Source organism: Rhipicephalus microplus, chromosome 1 (genome assembly GCF_043290135.1).
Source record: "Rhipicephalus microplus isolate Deutch F79 chromosome 1, USDA_Rmic, whole genome shotgun sequence".
In the NCBI taxonomy this organism is placed as follows: Eukaryota; Metazoa; Arthropoda; class Arachnida; order Ixodida; family Ixodidae; genus Rhipicephalus; species Rhipicephalus microplus.
Window position 1 is genome coordinate 133,778,992 of NC_134700.1, and position 17,839 is coordinate 133,796,830.

Below are 17,839 nucleotides of genomic sequence, written 5' to 3' on the forward strand. Positions count from 1 at the left end.
CAGCTGCGATTCTAACTCACGACCTGCGGGTCAGCAGACGAGTACCTTAGGCACTAGACTACCGCGCTGGCCCTAGCGCCAAAACTTTCCGAAGCGTTCGACTGCGTCGTTTCTTAGAATTGTACCGCGATTTTGTGTCATAAAACCTGATTATGAATAATTATCGTAATTGCGGACGATATATGAATATTGAAGAAACATTAAAGAAGCGTGGTGGCAGTCTCATTTGTTGCAATAAAGTAAGCATAAGCTGACGCTAAGAAAATTCGTGGTCTATTATATTCTCGCATGGTGACATAAAGGCGGAAACCCCGCTGCGGTGGTCTAGTGGTTATAACACTCGACTGCTAACCCGAATGTTGCGGGATAAAATCCCGGCGGCGGCGGGTCACTTGCGATCGAAGGGAGAATGTTTGAGTCCCGTGCACTTACATTTAGTGCTATATAAAAGAACACCACCTGGTTAAAATTTCTGAAGCTCTCCACTAAGGCTTCTTTCATCTTCATACTATGGTTTTGGGGACGTTATACTCCATATAACATCACATGAAGGCGAGAACCAGCTGCTTTTAGCACGAAAGCTCCCCTTGCTCGGGGCATGTCACTCAGCACGCCATGTTCATTATTGACCTCGAGGGCATATCGTGGTGCCATATACGTGATGACGTCATTCATAGGATGCCGGCTTGTGTTCTCTGCAAGAACACAGCATCACAGCGCACCTACCACTTTAGAGAACGGAAACTCTGTCTTTGAGCTGTTGTATAAAAATAACATGCAAATAGGTAGCGATGGCGTACCGAACTGCAATACCGTGAGGCGAGATGGCACTGGTAGTACTACCATCATCATTAAACAGACGCATTTTTTTTGCTGCTGGCGGGGGGAGGGGGGCTCACTGCTGGTTCGCGCTGCTGGCTTCCTCTGGTATTTTGCTCTTTTTTACTTGTTGCTAAATCGGTGTTCGCGTGTGTAATTGTCGCCAGGGGATCTCACTGGCCTCGACTGGAAAAACAACGTCAATCAAGTCAGGTTTGCATCGTTCATTGTGAGTGTCCAAGCCGGTACAACCAATGTATACGGCTGAGTCCGAACAAAACAAGTCAATCATACGTATCAAAAACTTTCAGCGTATCATCAAAGACTCTTAAACGCTGACAAGCATATGCATATAACTGAACATCGAGATCGCTGAATGAACGTCACTCTCGTTGTTTACGGCATTCTACACTAACAGCGTGGCTTCAGATCAAGGGTCAGATTCTGTCGTCAAATATAGCGCTTGAAAAGTAGTGTTGATCTTGAAGTGAAGTGAATGCATGATGTCGCATCAGGAAGGAAATTTCCACACTGCCAATAGATAGCTCGCCCAGTGAGAGCAATGTAGTTTCGCTAAATTTGTCAAATAAATCATCCTGGATGCGTGAAGTTCTGAAACTCGCGCTCTGCAACGCTACAGTGAGTACTTCACACTTGTGCAATGTCGCGTGATGTCGACCGGGTAGGCACTAGTTTTAATTCTCAGCCGTTAGCCCGTATCATAGGTAATATATGTTTTGTGATGGGTATAAAAGTATTTCAGGTTTGTTATATTTATTGTTATAGTTAAGTTACACAGATACTACACCTCGAATTTCTCGTCGCAAGTAATGACCCATCTGCTGCATCTGCAGTTAACTTGTATGCTAAGGGAACAGAGTTAGGAGGTGTGTGCTTACAGATCGAAAAAGCCCAATTCTATGAAAATAAGCTTTAGGCATGCATTGTACATTTTTGCTCTTTGTACAACTTTGCTGGTATTCTTACAGTACACTAAACAACTGCTCAGCTCTGAGCACCATGTATTTTTCGCATAGACATATCGATAGAACTTGAGTACTCTCTTGCAAGCAAGCACACCTAAAATCAATTGGTGGCACTTGATGTGAATCTGTCCAAATACTGGATCAAGGAAGGTCACATTTATTACACAATGTTGCTGTCTTTACTTTTTTCAGTATACTTGTGCTTCAAAGCTGAAGTTGTTTTCTACCTGCTACTTTTAGAGGTTTGGACTTGAAGCACGTACTATCTTGCAGTGTGGCTGTTGGTAAGTCAAGACCATTGATGTTTCAACTACCTGAGCGATTTTCTTGAATAATTTCGTGACAGTAGTGCACTGAATTTCACTTCATAGTGATAGACACTATAGCTATGACAACTTATGTTAAACAGAAGCAGATGTGCTCAAAAAAATCTGGGACATTTTTCTGCTATAAGAAAAAAAAACAGTACCACATTCACTGAACACGATTTTACTCATCATGACAGCATTCACGTGTATGAGGATGCGATGCTGCAAGTGCTAATCACCCTTATGATTTATTAATTTAGGAGCCCATTGAACACATGTGCAAAGCTAATGTGATTGAGCGCAGCCTTATGAGCTTTGCGCCTATTTTTTGTAAACTTGTGTGAGCTGAGCACAGTTAATTAGGACAAAACAGTTCTGGGTGTAGTTTGAAAACTATCTCACAGGCACAACAAAATGTCGAAAATCCTGTTATAGCCCGTTACTACGCAGGTGTTCATTTTGTATGCAAATAATTATTTCTGACGATTTACATGCCAACCATAAAGTGATATTTAGTCGTTCATAGTGGGCAAAACTAGATTGACTTCGGCTTTGAGGAGTTGAAACAAATGACATTGCAGTCTTTCAGGAGACAAGGCTGCTTGTCAAAAGGTTTGCTGTGACACCTCGTGTACACAGAGTTTTCATATTTTGAAGCTTCTGTTTTTTAAGGGTCAGTATGGTTCACCTGCACCTATGGGAGCTGGTTCACAGCTGTGCGCAAGAACTTAAGAACTTGTGCAGCACGAGTTCATCAGTGCGACATCACAAGTGAATGACAAGGTAGAATCCTCATTTCTCTTCACTTAATTTATTGAGGTGCAGACATTTTTGTCAAAACACGCTGCATTTGTAGAAGCGGGTAGGGCACCTACGTCTAATGCTATGTCGTTTGTTAAGCTGTGCGTGCGGCTGCACCAAAGCAGCACCGACAAAGTTGGAGGTACAGGAAAATCATGTACTAGCTTTAGTAATATACCTCTCCTGCGCCTTTTGAAACGAATAGCATAGTTTAGAGGATGCCTCTGCTGCACCACTGAAACGAATGGCAAGGTACAGTGCCTCGTAAAATGGCTCATGTGGTTCAAGTGAATCGAACAAACTCTTCAGCACACGAGAGTTTTAGCCTTTGACTCCCATCGAAATATGGGCACTGCGGCTGGGATTAAAGCTGTGTTGTTGAGCTCAGCAGTGTCACACACTCTAGCAAATAGTGCTTCAGATTCAACGTTATTGAGCAGTATATTCTGTGTCATGGTAGACAGCCAATGTTTATAGCCTATCGGCCGCACCCCACCACGATATGCGTGGTAAAACATTTACAAATACAGCGTCGCATGTGTGAGGTTCGAGATGACTGGTTGTTGTGGACGTTCAGATGTTTTCACGTGCTTGTAGAGTGGACATTCGGGAATAGTTATGCTGTCGTTGCATGGCAGCCTAGAAAAACAAGTAGCATCACGAGATATTGATAAGCAGTTTCAATGCATGAAATCTTTCAGAGTAAACAAAAGAACTCACCTAACTAATTAACAGCACTATTTTATACATTTATGTATTGGTACCTCATAGCACATGAGTCACTCAGGGCTGCTTTTTCACAAACCATTTCATGTAGCAGCTGCCTTGCCCATTGTACACAGCTGCTTTTATGTCAAGTAGGCCAGCAGGCTGTGGCAGAAAAAGTATTTCTGAATTAGGTAACGCTTTCTTTGTCACACTATAGCAAAACCACGACCATAATTATGTGATGCCTCTCAAGTGCGACTGCGGTAAGCTATTAACTAGTAGGTTTTTTGCACTAATATATGGGCTAGCTAGGAAGACACATGAGATGTGACAGGGAAGTATTTGCATTATTTCATTGCAACAGCCTGGTTTGTGTTACCTCACGATGTAACTTCAAAATTATCTAGTGAGTCAGCGACTCGTTCACACGTGAAGCCTTGAAGCAAATAACGCAAGTTTTTCCGGAGACATTGGCACGTTAAAATTTTTTATGCTTAATATTTCAATGCGCTACCGCCGTGTGACGCCTATACAGTAATTGGCAAAAAAAAACTACACAAGTTGAAATGAACCATCTAGCCCCCTAAGCAACCGTCCTTAAAAAGGCTGAAGTGATTTCTCCTCACCAGTCCATGATTCTTGGGCTTGCAACGGGTGCTCGTTCGATGAAAGCATCAACGGTCGCTTCGTTCCGCGGAAGTCACTTGAATTCTTTTCGGGAAAGCATTTGAACGAGTCAAAATAAACAGACCGAAAGAGAGTGTGTCGACCAGCAGTGGCTCTAAATATTTACAGCGAAACGAAACAGTGCGAGAGACATCTGAACGTACCGCGAGCCGTTACCTGCCATCGCTACCGTTGGCCGCTGTATATTTCGAAATGAGGATAATGATGTCGATAGGCTGCTGACTACGACTCAGCTGAAGCAAAAATTATTACAAATATGGATGACACAGCACATGTTCAAGAAAAACTACTTGCTATAGGAACAAATTGTTTATGTGTAGCGGCAAGCAAAGATGTAGTATTCGACGATTTTTGAATTCAAACTTGGCCCCGACGAGGGCGCCCCCACAACAAAGTGCAATAGCGCGAATGACGGCGCACATATGCGTGGCTTAACAGAAGGGTCAGCAGATCTACTGCGGGTGTTTTAAGCTGCAGGACGCGCCGCGGTTGATTTTTTCGCCTTCTACACGTGATCAGTTAAACTTGAGAGCTTTCGGGGCCTGACCGCATTTCCTGTGCTTTTGCGTGGAACACTTTGCGTGCTTCCTTTTGTTTTGAATGTGCTTAAAGAAGCGGTACACCTGATAATACGGGCAAGCAAACTATGATTCGGGGCCCATGGTGGTACTCTCGTTCTAAATAGCATTGTAAAGTGGCGACTAATAACCTATGCAGCTATGGGGGACGATGCAAGTGGTGTCACCAAAGCAAAGCTGCTGTATTCCACAACTACTTCGCAGCAACGCGAACGCACGCATCCTATGTGAGGACGGCTTAGTGCTCTCTCATAGTTGCGTATGAAATACTCGAAATTGTTAAACATTTTTCTATACATCTGTGGCGTCAAAACGATCACAGCAGTGGCGTCTCTAAAGGAGACCCTTTCGGCCAATGCCTCTCTCGATACTAGGCGACAACTTTTCTGGGTATCGAAGCAAAGGATACAGAGTCAAATCGTTTTTTCTATGTTCGATTAGCGTACATCCTACCGGCAAGTAATGTAGTTCCTTAACAGCAACCATAATTCTAGCGTGAATTGTAAACATTTCTCCCCATTTTATACTTGGATCTATTTGTGACAGAACGAAGCTCACACAAGTGAGATATTCTTATTTCTTTTATTTATTCCTCAAGGAGATTCAGAATAGCGCACCACAAGCCTTAGTAGTGTGGTGGATGCAATGCGCATGCGTCGTAAGGTGAGCCGCTGTTCACGCTTGCGAGTTGTATCCTTACCAGAATTCGAAGAGTTGTATACCTCGCGGAGTTTATTTACACTAGGCTTAACTAAAGAACTAGAGGCTTAACTAGAGGCTTAACTAAAGAAGTGACTCGCATCATCTTGCTGCTGTCTTTCTTCGGTGGTGACCGTTATTGGATAACCATACTTCCATCTGAGTTGCAGGTCTTGTGTGTGAACCATTGTAATTGTGTCTCTAGTGATAAGTATATTTTTAACATGTAAGTGTTTTATGCAGGGACCCACCATAGCTCTGCTGACGTCTTTCCGACACGCTAGTCACGTCTTAAGATATATACTAAGAAATCGCAAATAAAAAAATACAGTACCTCCCGCTAAAGGAAACAATGTTTAGATGCGGAGCATGGTGCGCTAACGCTCACATTGGCAGCATCGCGTACACGGCCGCAATCGCCGCGTGGTGCAAGAGAGAAGCCTGCGGAGGCACAAAGCACGCAGTAATCAAACGGTGTTTCCCACTGAAGCACGTCAATCGCTACCAATGGGCGATGTGAGAGAGAAGACACAATCGGACACAGATAATTGCAGTTCGCTGTTAGCCAACACGCATGCTGCGAATTTTTATTGTTCAACAGCACTCAGAAAAATTATCCCACTGGCACTACCTTGGTGGTCCAGATTCAGTGGTTATATATTGTGTATTTCAAAAAATGAGTCCATTATTCTTTAGAAATCAACAAAAGGCACTACGCTTATGCTGTGGAATGGTCCGTGCTCTGTGAGGCCCACGGCACGGATTTTCGCTTTTCCATAGTAGAGTATACGTGTACTCTAAATCGTTAACCACGTTTTCTAAACACACATTTGCTCACTGTCTTCACACTTGCTTTTGCTGTAGCGGCAGGCATCGTAAGAGCGCCAAAAGCATCACTTTGAACAGTAAATAGAAATGTTGAAATAATTACCTTTTCAAGTAGTGGAGTTAGGCTACTAAATGAAATGGGCGAATCAAAGCAATCCATGCGAAGAACCGCTTGCCGTTTTTAGACTTCGTGAAAGTCGTTTCTAGCAATAATGGCGAATAATTGAAATTCTCCAAAGATCTACAGCGAAACCAAAACCAAATGACCGATGAGCGCAAGAAGCAGCCGGCTACAATAATGTCACTGTTCGAAACAGTGGTTACAGCGCTGCAGTTCTCCCTAAATTTTTAACATATGTGCGTTTTCCGTGCTGTAATTGCGAGTGCAGTACACACACGCACACTAAAAAGTCAGTTGATTGTTGAGATAACAACGCTTCCTCATTTCGGTTGTTTCGGACGAATATGGCAGTCACGCTTTTGACGCGTTTAGGTTTCGGTTTCACCGCAGATGTTAGGAGAAGTTTATTATTTCGCAGTTAATATTAGAAGCCACTTTCCCGAAATCACAAAGCGGCAATGGTTCTTCGAATAAAGGACTTCAATACTTCTTTTTGGCTTAACTGCCTAACTCACAGAATAAAAATTTAAATATATAACATTCCTGATTGCAGTTTCAAATATTGTCTTCAACCCTCTTAAGATGCCTGCCGCTACAGGAACAGCAACTGTGCAGACAATGAGCAAATAGCACCTTTTACTGATTTTTAAATGATATTGGACCCATTTCTTTAAACACCCTGTGTACAAAGTGCCCGGTAAACGCTGCCTGTGTCCGCATTGCGAGCCTATTGAGTGGGAGCATTGGAAAGATAAGAGGTAAAGGGGACGCGCATGTTCAATGGAGTGCTGTGCTCTCTCTCCTGTAGGAATGCTAGAGGAGAGAGATGCGGAGCGGACGAGCATGTGAATTAAGGGGGGTCATGCTGCATATTGGGTTCGGGTCGACGCTGAGCTGCTTCACATCTAAAAACGGTATGGAAAGTCACTGGGTATCGAACCAGCGAACTCCAACAGCAGAGTGCGATTCTAACCACTAAGCCACAAATGTACTTTATCGCCAGTGCTAACGACAAGTCATTTATATACAAGACAAACGATTTGGCAGTCCTCAAACAATGTCTTCGTTGCCTCAGAACTCGGCAGCTTCAGCGCGTTTTTGTCATCAGCCGCGAGAGGGTGGGAAGAGCGTGCGTTGGGCATGCTCGTCACCTCTCGCGTTTCGGAGAGTGCTGCCTCCATGGAGCGCTGTCTCTCTGCGTGCTTATCATATCAGACTCATGATTCGGAAGAAGACGAAGGCCACTTTTCTCGATACCGGGGCTGCATTTATTTATTTATTCAGTTACCCTCAAGGCCCGAGGGCATTACAGAGAGGAGTGGGTACATACATACATGTACAGCATACAAAGCAAAATACAACAACAGAAAAATTGCAATCGTCGCTTGCTACAGGGTTGAACTGAGGCTACGTACAAATAAAATTAGTGACGGCAATTTTAAATAAAGCAGCATCTTTTATACCAACAATATCACAAGGAAGATCATTCCAGCATACAGATGTTTTTGGCACAAATGAATTATAAAAACACTTGGTGTGCGCTAAAGGAAGCCCTACTTTATGGCGATGGTCAATGCGAGTGGAAACGTAAGTTGGTTGGGCCAATAATCTGCTTCTGAGTAATGGATTGGTGAAGTAAATTTTATGGAATATACACAGCCGAGACACTTTCCAGCGAAGAGACAGTAGGAGTAATGCTAGTGTAGTTTTCATTGATGTGACGCTCGAGGTGCGATGGTAATTTGAAAGGATGAAGCGCGCTGCCCGATTCTGCACTCGTTCTAATTCATAGATAAGCGAGTCATGACCAGGGTCCCAAACAGATGCTGCATATTCGAATCTGCTACGTACCAATACTTTGTAGAGTAAGAGTTTCAAGGAAACGGGTACCTGATTAAAATTTCTTCGAAGGTAACCCAACGTGCTATTAGCTTTACCTGCAATATATTCAATGTGTGTCTTCCAAGACAATGTAGAAGTTATGTGGATACCTAGATACTTATAAGAATGTACTACTTCGAGAAGAACATTATTAATATGATACAACCTGATACTAGTGCTGTGTCGGTTAACATGCATGTATTTGCATTTGTTAACGTTTAACGCCATGCCCCAAGTCTCACACCATTCCTGAACCCGATCCATATCAGCCTGCAATTCTAGAACGTCTGAATGTCCCCTTATTGCCCGATAAATTTCGCAGTCATCTGCGAAAAGTCTCACTGAAGAAGTAATGTTTAGAGGCAAATCATTTATATAGACCAAAAAGAGCAATGGTCCCCACACGGAGCCCTGTGGGACCCCAGAGCCAACCGCACCCTGGGCGAATCAAAGTTATTAACAGTTACAAATTGGGAACGCTTACTGAGAAAAGCAATCACCCACGCGAGGACGTTATCATCTATATTGAGGCTCCGTAACTTTAAAATGAGTAAATCATGAGGTACTTTGTCAAACGCTTTTGAGAAATCTAAAAAGATACAGTCAATGGGTGTGCCGTTGTCGAGAATAGAATGCAAATCATGTATAAAACATATTAGTTGGGTTTCACAGGAAAAGTTTTTACGAAATCTATGCTGCGAATCAGTAAAGAAAGAATTGCCCTCTAAAAATTTTACAAGCTGCGAATAAATTACGTGTTCCATTATTTTGCATGGTATCGAAGTGATTGATACTGGCCTGTAATTTTCCGGACAAAGCTCATCACCTGGCTTAAAGAATGGAATAATTCTTCCCACACTCCAATCATCCGGAAGACAGCCCACTTCCAGAGATTGCTCAAATATTTTTGTTAAGATTATGGCGCTGTAGACTTTAGTGTTGAATAAAAACTTGGAAGTAATGTTGTCGATTCCGGCGGAAGACGAGACTTTAAGATTTTCTATTATTTTTTGTACACCTGCTGTGTCAAAACGAATTGCTTCCATCGGGAGATAACCACTAGCTTGACAAACAGGGTTTGAACCTTTGTTGAGGAGACCTGACACTGCCGCCGCGAAGGTGTCACAGAGAATAACAGCGCAATCATCTTTATGGGTTACCCCGTCCGAAGTTTTAAGTGTTATTTCATGAGTATTTTTTTATTCACCACCCTCCAAAATTTTCTCGGGTTGTTGACTAACATATTGGGGAGTGTGTTATTAAAGTAGGTTTCCTTTGCTGCTTTTGTGGCCCTCCTATATTCCCCATTAGCAACGTAGTAATAATCCCATCTGTCCTGCGAGTTAGAAACTTTAGCGGACCGAAACAGCCTTTTTTTCTTATTAGCCAACCTTTTCAAAGAGTGGCTATACCAGGGAGCATGCTTATTGGTGGTGACTAGCCTCAGGGGAACAAACGTTTCAGTAAGGTATGCTACTTTTTCTTTGAACAAAATCCAGTTCGAATTAACAAAACGAGCCTCGAATTCATCAAGATAGCTGTCCAGAAATAAACATAGTTCTCTATTGATGGCATCAAAATCGGCAGCAGCGTAATCTCTAATGTGCTTAGTATAATTTTCATGGTGAGGAACGCAAACATCCATAGTGAAATGGAGCAAAGAATGATCACTTAATTGAGGCAAACAAAGTGGAGACATGAACAGGTCAGGCACGTTGGTTAACACGAGATCTAAAACGCTCGAAGTAGTAGGGGTAATGCGAGTTGGTTGGGTGACAATTTGTGTAAAGTTGAAATCAGAGCAAAAGCTCAAAAAATTATAACTGTCAGTAGAGAACGGACTTAACTGAGGTACATCACTGACCAAAATATATTTGGGTAGTTAAAGTCTCCGGCTAAAAGGACTGGTACATCAGGAAAACGTTTCATAACTATGTTAACCACATCGTGAAGGCTATTGACAAAGCTCGGATCGCAGGACGGTGGACGGTAGCAGCTCCCCAAGATAATCTTTTTATAACATGTGCGAATTTCAACAAATATGATCTCTAAATTGGTTACAACAGGCACAAAAGACGAAGAAATATGATCCGCTACAGCAACAAGTACACCACCGCCGCATCTATCACCTCTAACACGACGTTACACATTGAAACGCTTTGTAGAATCAAACAATTCACTGCTGTTAATTTTTGAAGTAAGCCACGTTCCACGTTTCAGTTAACAATACAACATCAGCGTCACATGAGTCGACCGCCGCATTTAGTTCATCGCGTTTCGATAAGACACTCCTGATGTTCGTGAAAAGAAAAGAAAGCAAATTTTTTGGGCACCGCCCCCCCCCCCTCGCGTGTCGCTACTGCGGCGAGTTTGCAGCTGATAACGGTGCCCTGGATACTGAGGGTTCGCCTGAAAGCTGCCGATTAACGAATTCCCCAGAGGCGCCGCCAAGTTCGCACACACTGTCGTCAGAAAAATTGTAACTGTAACGTTTATCACCTATGTGCAACTTATTGTACCGAAGCTTGAAAGAAACGTCTCGTTGTTTGGCAAATTCTACAAGCTTCTTTCGCGCCTGCCGTGTTTGAAGGGAATAATCCTCACTTACAGTGATGCCATGAAAGAAGTGCACTGCTCACACGACAATGTGAGAATTGTGACAGTTGTTCACACTTGTCCAGTGCATACTTGCACGGTTGTGTCGTGCGCCTTTTTCTGTTTGAACAGCGCTTTAACTGTTGAGCTGTGACAGTTGTTCCGCCTTCATTCTGCTTATGCTCATTTTCTGCCTGGTTTCTGCTTCGAATGCACTCTGCAAGTTTAAAGCCGTTCTTCGCGTGACTTTGCTATTTCTTGCGCTAGCATTCATTCCTTCAGCTTCGTGGCGGAAGAATGCACAATAAATGGTTAGCTACCTATTTGAAGGCACATTTCATTTTCGCGTTACACCGACTCCTAAAAAGAGGGATCAGCCACATTTTTTTTGTCGTTGATCAAGTAGAAGCAAACTTTGTAGATTTTCACTTAGTATATCAGTTGAAAAGTGAACGCCTTCAAATAAAGTGATCACCTTCTGTCGTGGTGAGCGAATCCAGAACTGGCAATCTCTAAGGCCTACTCTCTCTCCTGCTCCCATTTATGTGCGCGCTTCACTCCGTCATATGGTCATTATTGGCAGCCTAATTGACCCTGAATACCGCAGGGCGAGGTCGTTTGGAGTGGCATATATTACCCGACATTATCCAACCATCAGCGACAGTCTGAGGTCAAACAGACAAAGTTCTACACATAGAAGCGCCACAAGGCGTGGCACAGTGTAGCGACTGGAATGTGAAGGAATGCGGAGGCATAATGAGGTGTCATGTGCGTACATCGTCTCATCAGAATATCAGTATCGCGCCGTTTCAGGTCACGTATAACAATAGATGCGCGTCAAGGACGTGCCTAGGTGGTGCGAGCCAACGCCCTTGCGTGTCCCCGCAAAACGCCTGTGCGATGACACTCTATACGCCCCTGGGAGGGTTTCTTTCCGCGTGCTTGGGTTTCCTCACTGGCTGATGCTAGGCCTCTTAAAAGACATAAATGGCAATTAGGGAAATGATAAAAGAAAAGCACGAAGTTGAGTGTGGTGACACACAACCGGTGGGCTCATTTCTTTGTGCACTCCCTCGCACTTCTTTCAAATGAGTGCTGTGCCTGAAATCTAAACAATGTTGACGCAATCTCCCATCATTACGTTGAAAAGCTAATAGATTGATTCATTCAATTCAACCGTAAAACGCTCGAAAGCTGAAACAAAAAGAGATACCTTCCCGTAAAGACGGGGAAAATAAAAGTACAGAGATGTCATTGAGAATGATTGCACCAGTTTATTTTGTACTTCATCTTTAAATGTGACGCACAACGGAAATATATAAATCATCATAACAAAGTTTATGAATAAACAGAGATCAAGTTTTCGTATAGCTGTGTCTTCGAACAGAACCTCCACTGCAAGGTACGTAAGCGAAAACCTAGGAGTAGGAAATAATGAACTACTTCCAACATGTTTTAACAAGTACTTACACAGCTGACGACCCTCATCTCGGTTGACGACATTTTTATTTAAATTGAACGAATGCACTGACGTCTCGGTTTAGCTGATTATGAAGTCTTTACTTCATAGATAAGCGTTGAGCATTAGAAAATATCGTATACCGCTATTACTAATATAGATCCCATTCACTGGTATGAAAAATGTGCCATAAAACGACCTAAATGATGACGCAATAACTTCTCGCCAGTTATATTAGGTTACGCACCGCTAAAACATTGCGTAACTAAAATGCTTTAAAGTATAACAATTTTGTATATAGTTCTAGACGTTAAAGCCGAAGAAAAGGTGGAGAAATAGGTTTTTGTATGATGACCCAAATGCATTTGATCTTTCTCACGTTATAAAGGGGCCGTAGAATTATGATAGCACACCTCACTTCTGTTCGAAAAATACGCTTCTCTTATTGTAAAAAGTACAAATACTTTACTTGTGGTACCTCCGCCACAATGGCTTTTTGTTATTTGCTTGTATCCATGAGGGATGAATGTGATCAGCGAGAAATGTGGCGCGTGTATTAGGGGTTGCATCGACCGGTCGTGTAATCAACCACGCAATTAAAGTAGCACCAACTTCATATGGGAGCACTTTTAGCGTCCGGCCCTTTTGAAACTCAGCTGCTGGGTTTATAACATTCAGAGGCCGAATAGTGAAGCCGCTGTTGCCTGTAGCTTATGATAGCGAAATTTATGTAACGTTCTGGCACACGTTGTTATGTAATTTATTTAAGCCACATAGGTTTTTGTTTGCACATCCGCTACTCATGTTTAGTTTCAGAGGTTCTGATTGATTATGAGAACAAATATGTCTTGCAGCAGTGAACTTTGTAACATAAAAGCCTCGAACACAAAAGACGTGTTTATAAAAAGCGACACACCACAGTCTTGGCCGGAAGAATGATAATAATAACCTAACCCAAGTTTTTCCGGGTAACACGGGGTGATGAAAGACAGAAGAGATAAACAATTTACAAAGCCTTGTTTTTTTCCTTTTTTGTTTGCCTAATACTTCTGTTAACGTTCCTTAGTTGCATCGGGAAGCACACGGCGAAGTTAAAAAGGGCTATGAATCCCCGAAACAAACGCATTTCTTGCACGCGATCACGCAAACCGTGCTTTACGAAGACAGGAGTTTTGTTAAAAACAACGCATATTATTTATTTGATTGATTCATATGTAGGGTGTAACGTCCTAAAACCACCAAATGAATATGAGAGACGCCGTAGTGGAAGGGTAAAAAAATTTCGACCACAACGTATATTGTCAGAATGAAGGTGCCTTTTTTTAGTTGAACATTATCTGAACTATTTTTCATTGAAAAATGGTGATGGCTTGTAATGTAGTTGAAGTTGTCGCGAAACGAAAATTTTGAATAGCCTTCCAGGGCGTGAAAATGATTAAACTAGCTTTCTAGCGCCTTTCTCTGATTGTGAAACATTGTTATCTTTCTGTCAAACACTGCTTGTGTGAGCCTGTATGGAGTTTAGCGTCCCATAACCACATTGACATTATGAGAGATGTCATGGTAGATCTTTCGTTCGTGTGTTGAAGGAACAGACTGGATAGCTGGGTTGTCGAGAAACAAGTCCACCCCATCGTTTATTCTGCGTTGGTAGTTTTAGCCGAAGGTAGAAAGGGTTAGCAAAGGTGAGGGCCAGGAGTACGCACGAGGCAATCATGCATGTAGATAGCACATGTGCTTTCATCAGATATGATACATCCTCCTTCCAAACAGTTGACGAAATAAATGCCGCTGGCTTCTCTGCTGGAACTGCTGGTCATAACCCAGACGCTCTGGTGGCTGCGTCTGTCGTTGACTGCGTCTCAGTGGTTGAGGCGGGGGCTGCTGAGCTTCCGTGGGTGAGGCTGCGGTGATGGATGACGCCACGCCTTGAAATGGGATGTGGTTGTTCGCAGAATCTTCGTCGTCTGATGAACCAACACTATATGGTTCCTTCGTCGCCAGAAGGTGCCGACGGTTGCGCCTCAGCATGGTGTTGTTCTCTGTGCGTACGTAGAAGGACCGTGGCCCGGCTGATCCGATCACTTTGGCTTTCGTTGCCCATGGTGTCCAGTTCAAGCGAACCACGTCGTTGTCGCAGAGGCCAGGTAGGGTGCGCCTATGATGACTTCTCTGCCGGTGTTTCTTGACGAGCGTTGCTGACACTGTATTGAAGTCCGGCAATGGTGTGCGCAGCCGCCTTTCTTCCAAGAATTCGCCCGGAGACCGGCCATCTTCAACAAGACTCGCCCTGTAATTCAACAAGCCCAGCCAGAAACACTCTCTTGCAGCTTTTGTTTTCTTTAGGATGCGTTTTACAACTTGTACACCCTTTTCTGCGAGCCCGTTCGATTGCGGGTACTGCGGCCTTGATTTCACATGCTTAAAGTCGTAACGCTTTGTGAAAATCTTGAACTCTTGGCTGCTAAACTGTAGGCAATTATCAGTACAAACCTCAACAGGTATGCCGTACATTGAAAATATTGCACTCAGTCTACCGATGACAGTACTGGCTGTTGTATCGTTAGTAGCTCCACCTCACGGGAAATTGGACATCAAGTCATAGGCGCACAAATAATGTCTTCCCAAGTACTGAAAGAGATCGAAACCGATATGGTACCACGGCTGAGTAGGCGTTAGTTGCAATATTAAAGGCTCCGATGGCTGCTTATAAGCGTATGTCTTGCAAGTTGACATCTTTCGATCAAGGACTGAATTTCCGAGTTTATATTCGGCCAGTAAACCATTTGTCTTGCTCTAGCTTTACACTTTACCTGGCCAAGATGGCCTGCGTGGATCCGTTTCAACATGTTGCTACGCATGCTTGTCGGTATCACCACTTTAGTGCCTTTCAATAGTATTCCGTTTACTACGGATAGCTCGGCGGCCACCGGTTTCAGGGGGCCATCGAGAGGCTCTCCCCTGGCAAGCTTTCTTAGCACTGTGCCAAGATATGGATTGAGAGCTGTTTCCTGTGCAAGTTTTCTAGCTGTCATTTCCCTTATGAGTGCCGATACGACCATGACGGCATGGATCTCGACGTCACTCGCGCCTGCAGCTCCCTTAATTCCAGGAACAGGTGACCGGGACAGCATATCAGCAAGGGCCACCTGTTTACCAGGAATGTACGTCAGCGTGTAATCATATTTCATCAATCTCAAGAAACATCGTGGCACTATGGGTGGCATATCGCTTATGCCTTTTTTAATATGTCTATCAGCAGACTGTGATCACTCTCGAGGGTGATGGTGCGGCCATAAACAAAATGATTTTTTCACAACCAGCCTCTTTCACAGCCAAAGCCTCTTTTTCAATCTGTGAACATCTTTGCTCCGATTCTGGTAAAGCTCTCGACGCATAGGCTACCGGCTGCCAGCAGTCTCCATGACGTTGCAGAAGTGCCGCGCCGACCCCACTTTGAGAGGCATCTGCACTTACCTTTATCTCCCGATTTTGATCAAATATAGCAAGCACTGGGGCATTACTTAATTTCCGGCCTATAGCCTGCCATTCGCTTTTGTGGTTTGATATCCAAACAAAGATGGCACCATGTTTTATGAGAGAACGTAAAGTAGACGTACGCTGTGAGAGAGCTGGTAGGTACTTGCTGAAGTAGTTAACTACTCCCAGTAGCCTTTGAACAGCCAATTTGTCCTGAGGTCCTGGCATTCTCAAAAAACCGTCAACAAGATCAGGATTTGGCCTAATACCCTTGTCGCTAATGATGTCACCCAAAAAGAGCACTTCTTCTTGACCGAAGCGACATTTGGATGCATTCAAGGTAAGGCCTGCTTTGTCAGCTGTTTCTAATGCTCTACGCAGCCTCTCATCATGCTCAGCCCTGGTCCTTCCCCAAATTAACACATCGTCTACGTACACGCGCACACAGGCCAGACCATCAAACACCTCGTTAAGGGCCTTTTGAAACACTTCGCTCGCCGACGCTATACCGAACGGTAGACGAAGAAAGCAATACCGGACGAAAGGCGTCGCGAATGTGCATATCTTCGACGATTGTTCGTCTAATGCGATTTGATGAAATCCCGCATTTGCGTCGAGCCGCGAAAAGAACTTCGCGCGGCCAAGTCTGCTTCAATATCCTCTCTGCGCGGCATTTGGTAGTGCTCCCTCTTGATGTTTTCGTTGATGCGCCTAGGGTTCGTGCAGACCCGCAAATTGCCATCTTCCCTTAGTACAATGACAAGAAGGCTCACCCAATCTGTGGGGCTGCTGTCCTTCTGGATGATGCCCTCCTTGTCCATTTTGTCCAATTCAGTATGTAGAGGCTCACGCAGGGACAAGGCAACCCTCCGAGCTGGCTGGACGACTGGCATGGCATCCCTGTGAAGCTCAATCTTGTGTTCACGGGGCGCATCCTGTTCCGTGGAAAAGACGTGGAAACTCCTTGACAATTTCTTCAGTGTCGTTCGTCGTCACGCTGTCAACAGCCCGCTGTACGATTCCAAGCTTCTCGCTGGTGTCCAATCCCAAGATAGTGCTGTGGTCCTTCTTTACTACAAAAAACTCTGCGCACGCCTTGCGAACACCAATCTCGATAAGCGCTGAAAACTTGCCGATCTGCTTGATCGTGTTGCCGCCATATGATCTCAGAACTGCGGTACTGGGCATCAGAGTTGTCGTCTTGAGCTTGCGAAACATTGAAAGTGGCAGAACATTGGCCTGCGATTCTGTGTCCACCTTACAGGGGATGTACTTGCCACCATTGCATGCGTTCACACGCCAGTCCCGTTCTCTGCTTGCGCAGCTTCTGGCGACATTCAGTACTTCGAAGTCGTCGCTCTGATGCTGCACTTCATACACGCGCTCTTTCTCACTGCAACAAGACGCGAAGTTGTTGCGGCCATTACACAAGTAACATACTTTTCCGTATGCCGGGCAGCATCTGTAGGCATGCCTTCGGTTGCAGCAACTGCATTTTAGGTCGTTCTTGGACCCTCTAGGGGTGCTCTTACTGGCTGTGACAGCGCTCATATCGAGTTCTTCCTTTGTTTTCTGCCAAAATTCATTTTGACGAGGTGATGTTTCGCCGCCTTGCAAGGGATGATTACATTTTCCAAGGTCATTTTTGTCCCTGAGCATATTTTCTGGAAGCCTTGGCGAGTTTGTTCAAAAAACAATTTGGTCTCGCACCATGTCATCCGCCATGGTCCTGAAGTGCTGCGCTTGTTTTTTAAGCTCGCGTAGAAAGTGCTCAAAGGGCTCCACCTCACCTTGACTGCGCGAACGGAACACGTATCGCTCGTGTATTTCGTTTTGCTGCTCCAGGCAGTAATCTTCGAATTTGGCAATTGCGGTGCTCAAACCCTGCT

At 44.1% G+C, this 17,839-nt stretch overlaps 1 protein-coding gene across 1 annotated transcript; it reads right to left on the reverse strand.

Moving 5' to 3' along the window:
* Positions 1–16,871: 16,871 nt before the first annotated feature.
* LOC142765740 (uncharacterized) lies at positions 16,872–17,501 on the reverse strand. The gene has a single exon (XM_075867277.1). It carries the CDS (start codon positions 17,499–17,501, stop codon positions 16,872–16,874), a length of 630 nt encoding a protein of 209 aa, XP_075723392.1.
* Between the last annotated feature and the right edge of the window lie 338 nt (positions 17,502–17,839).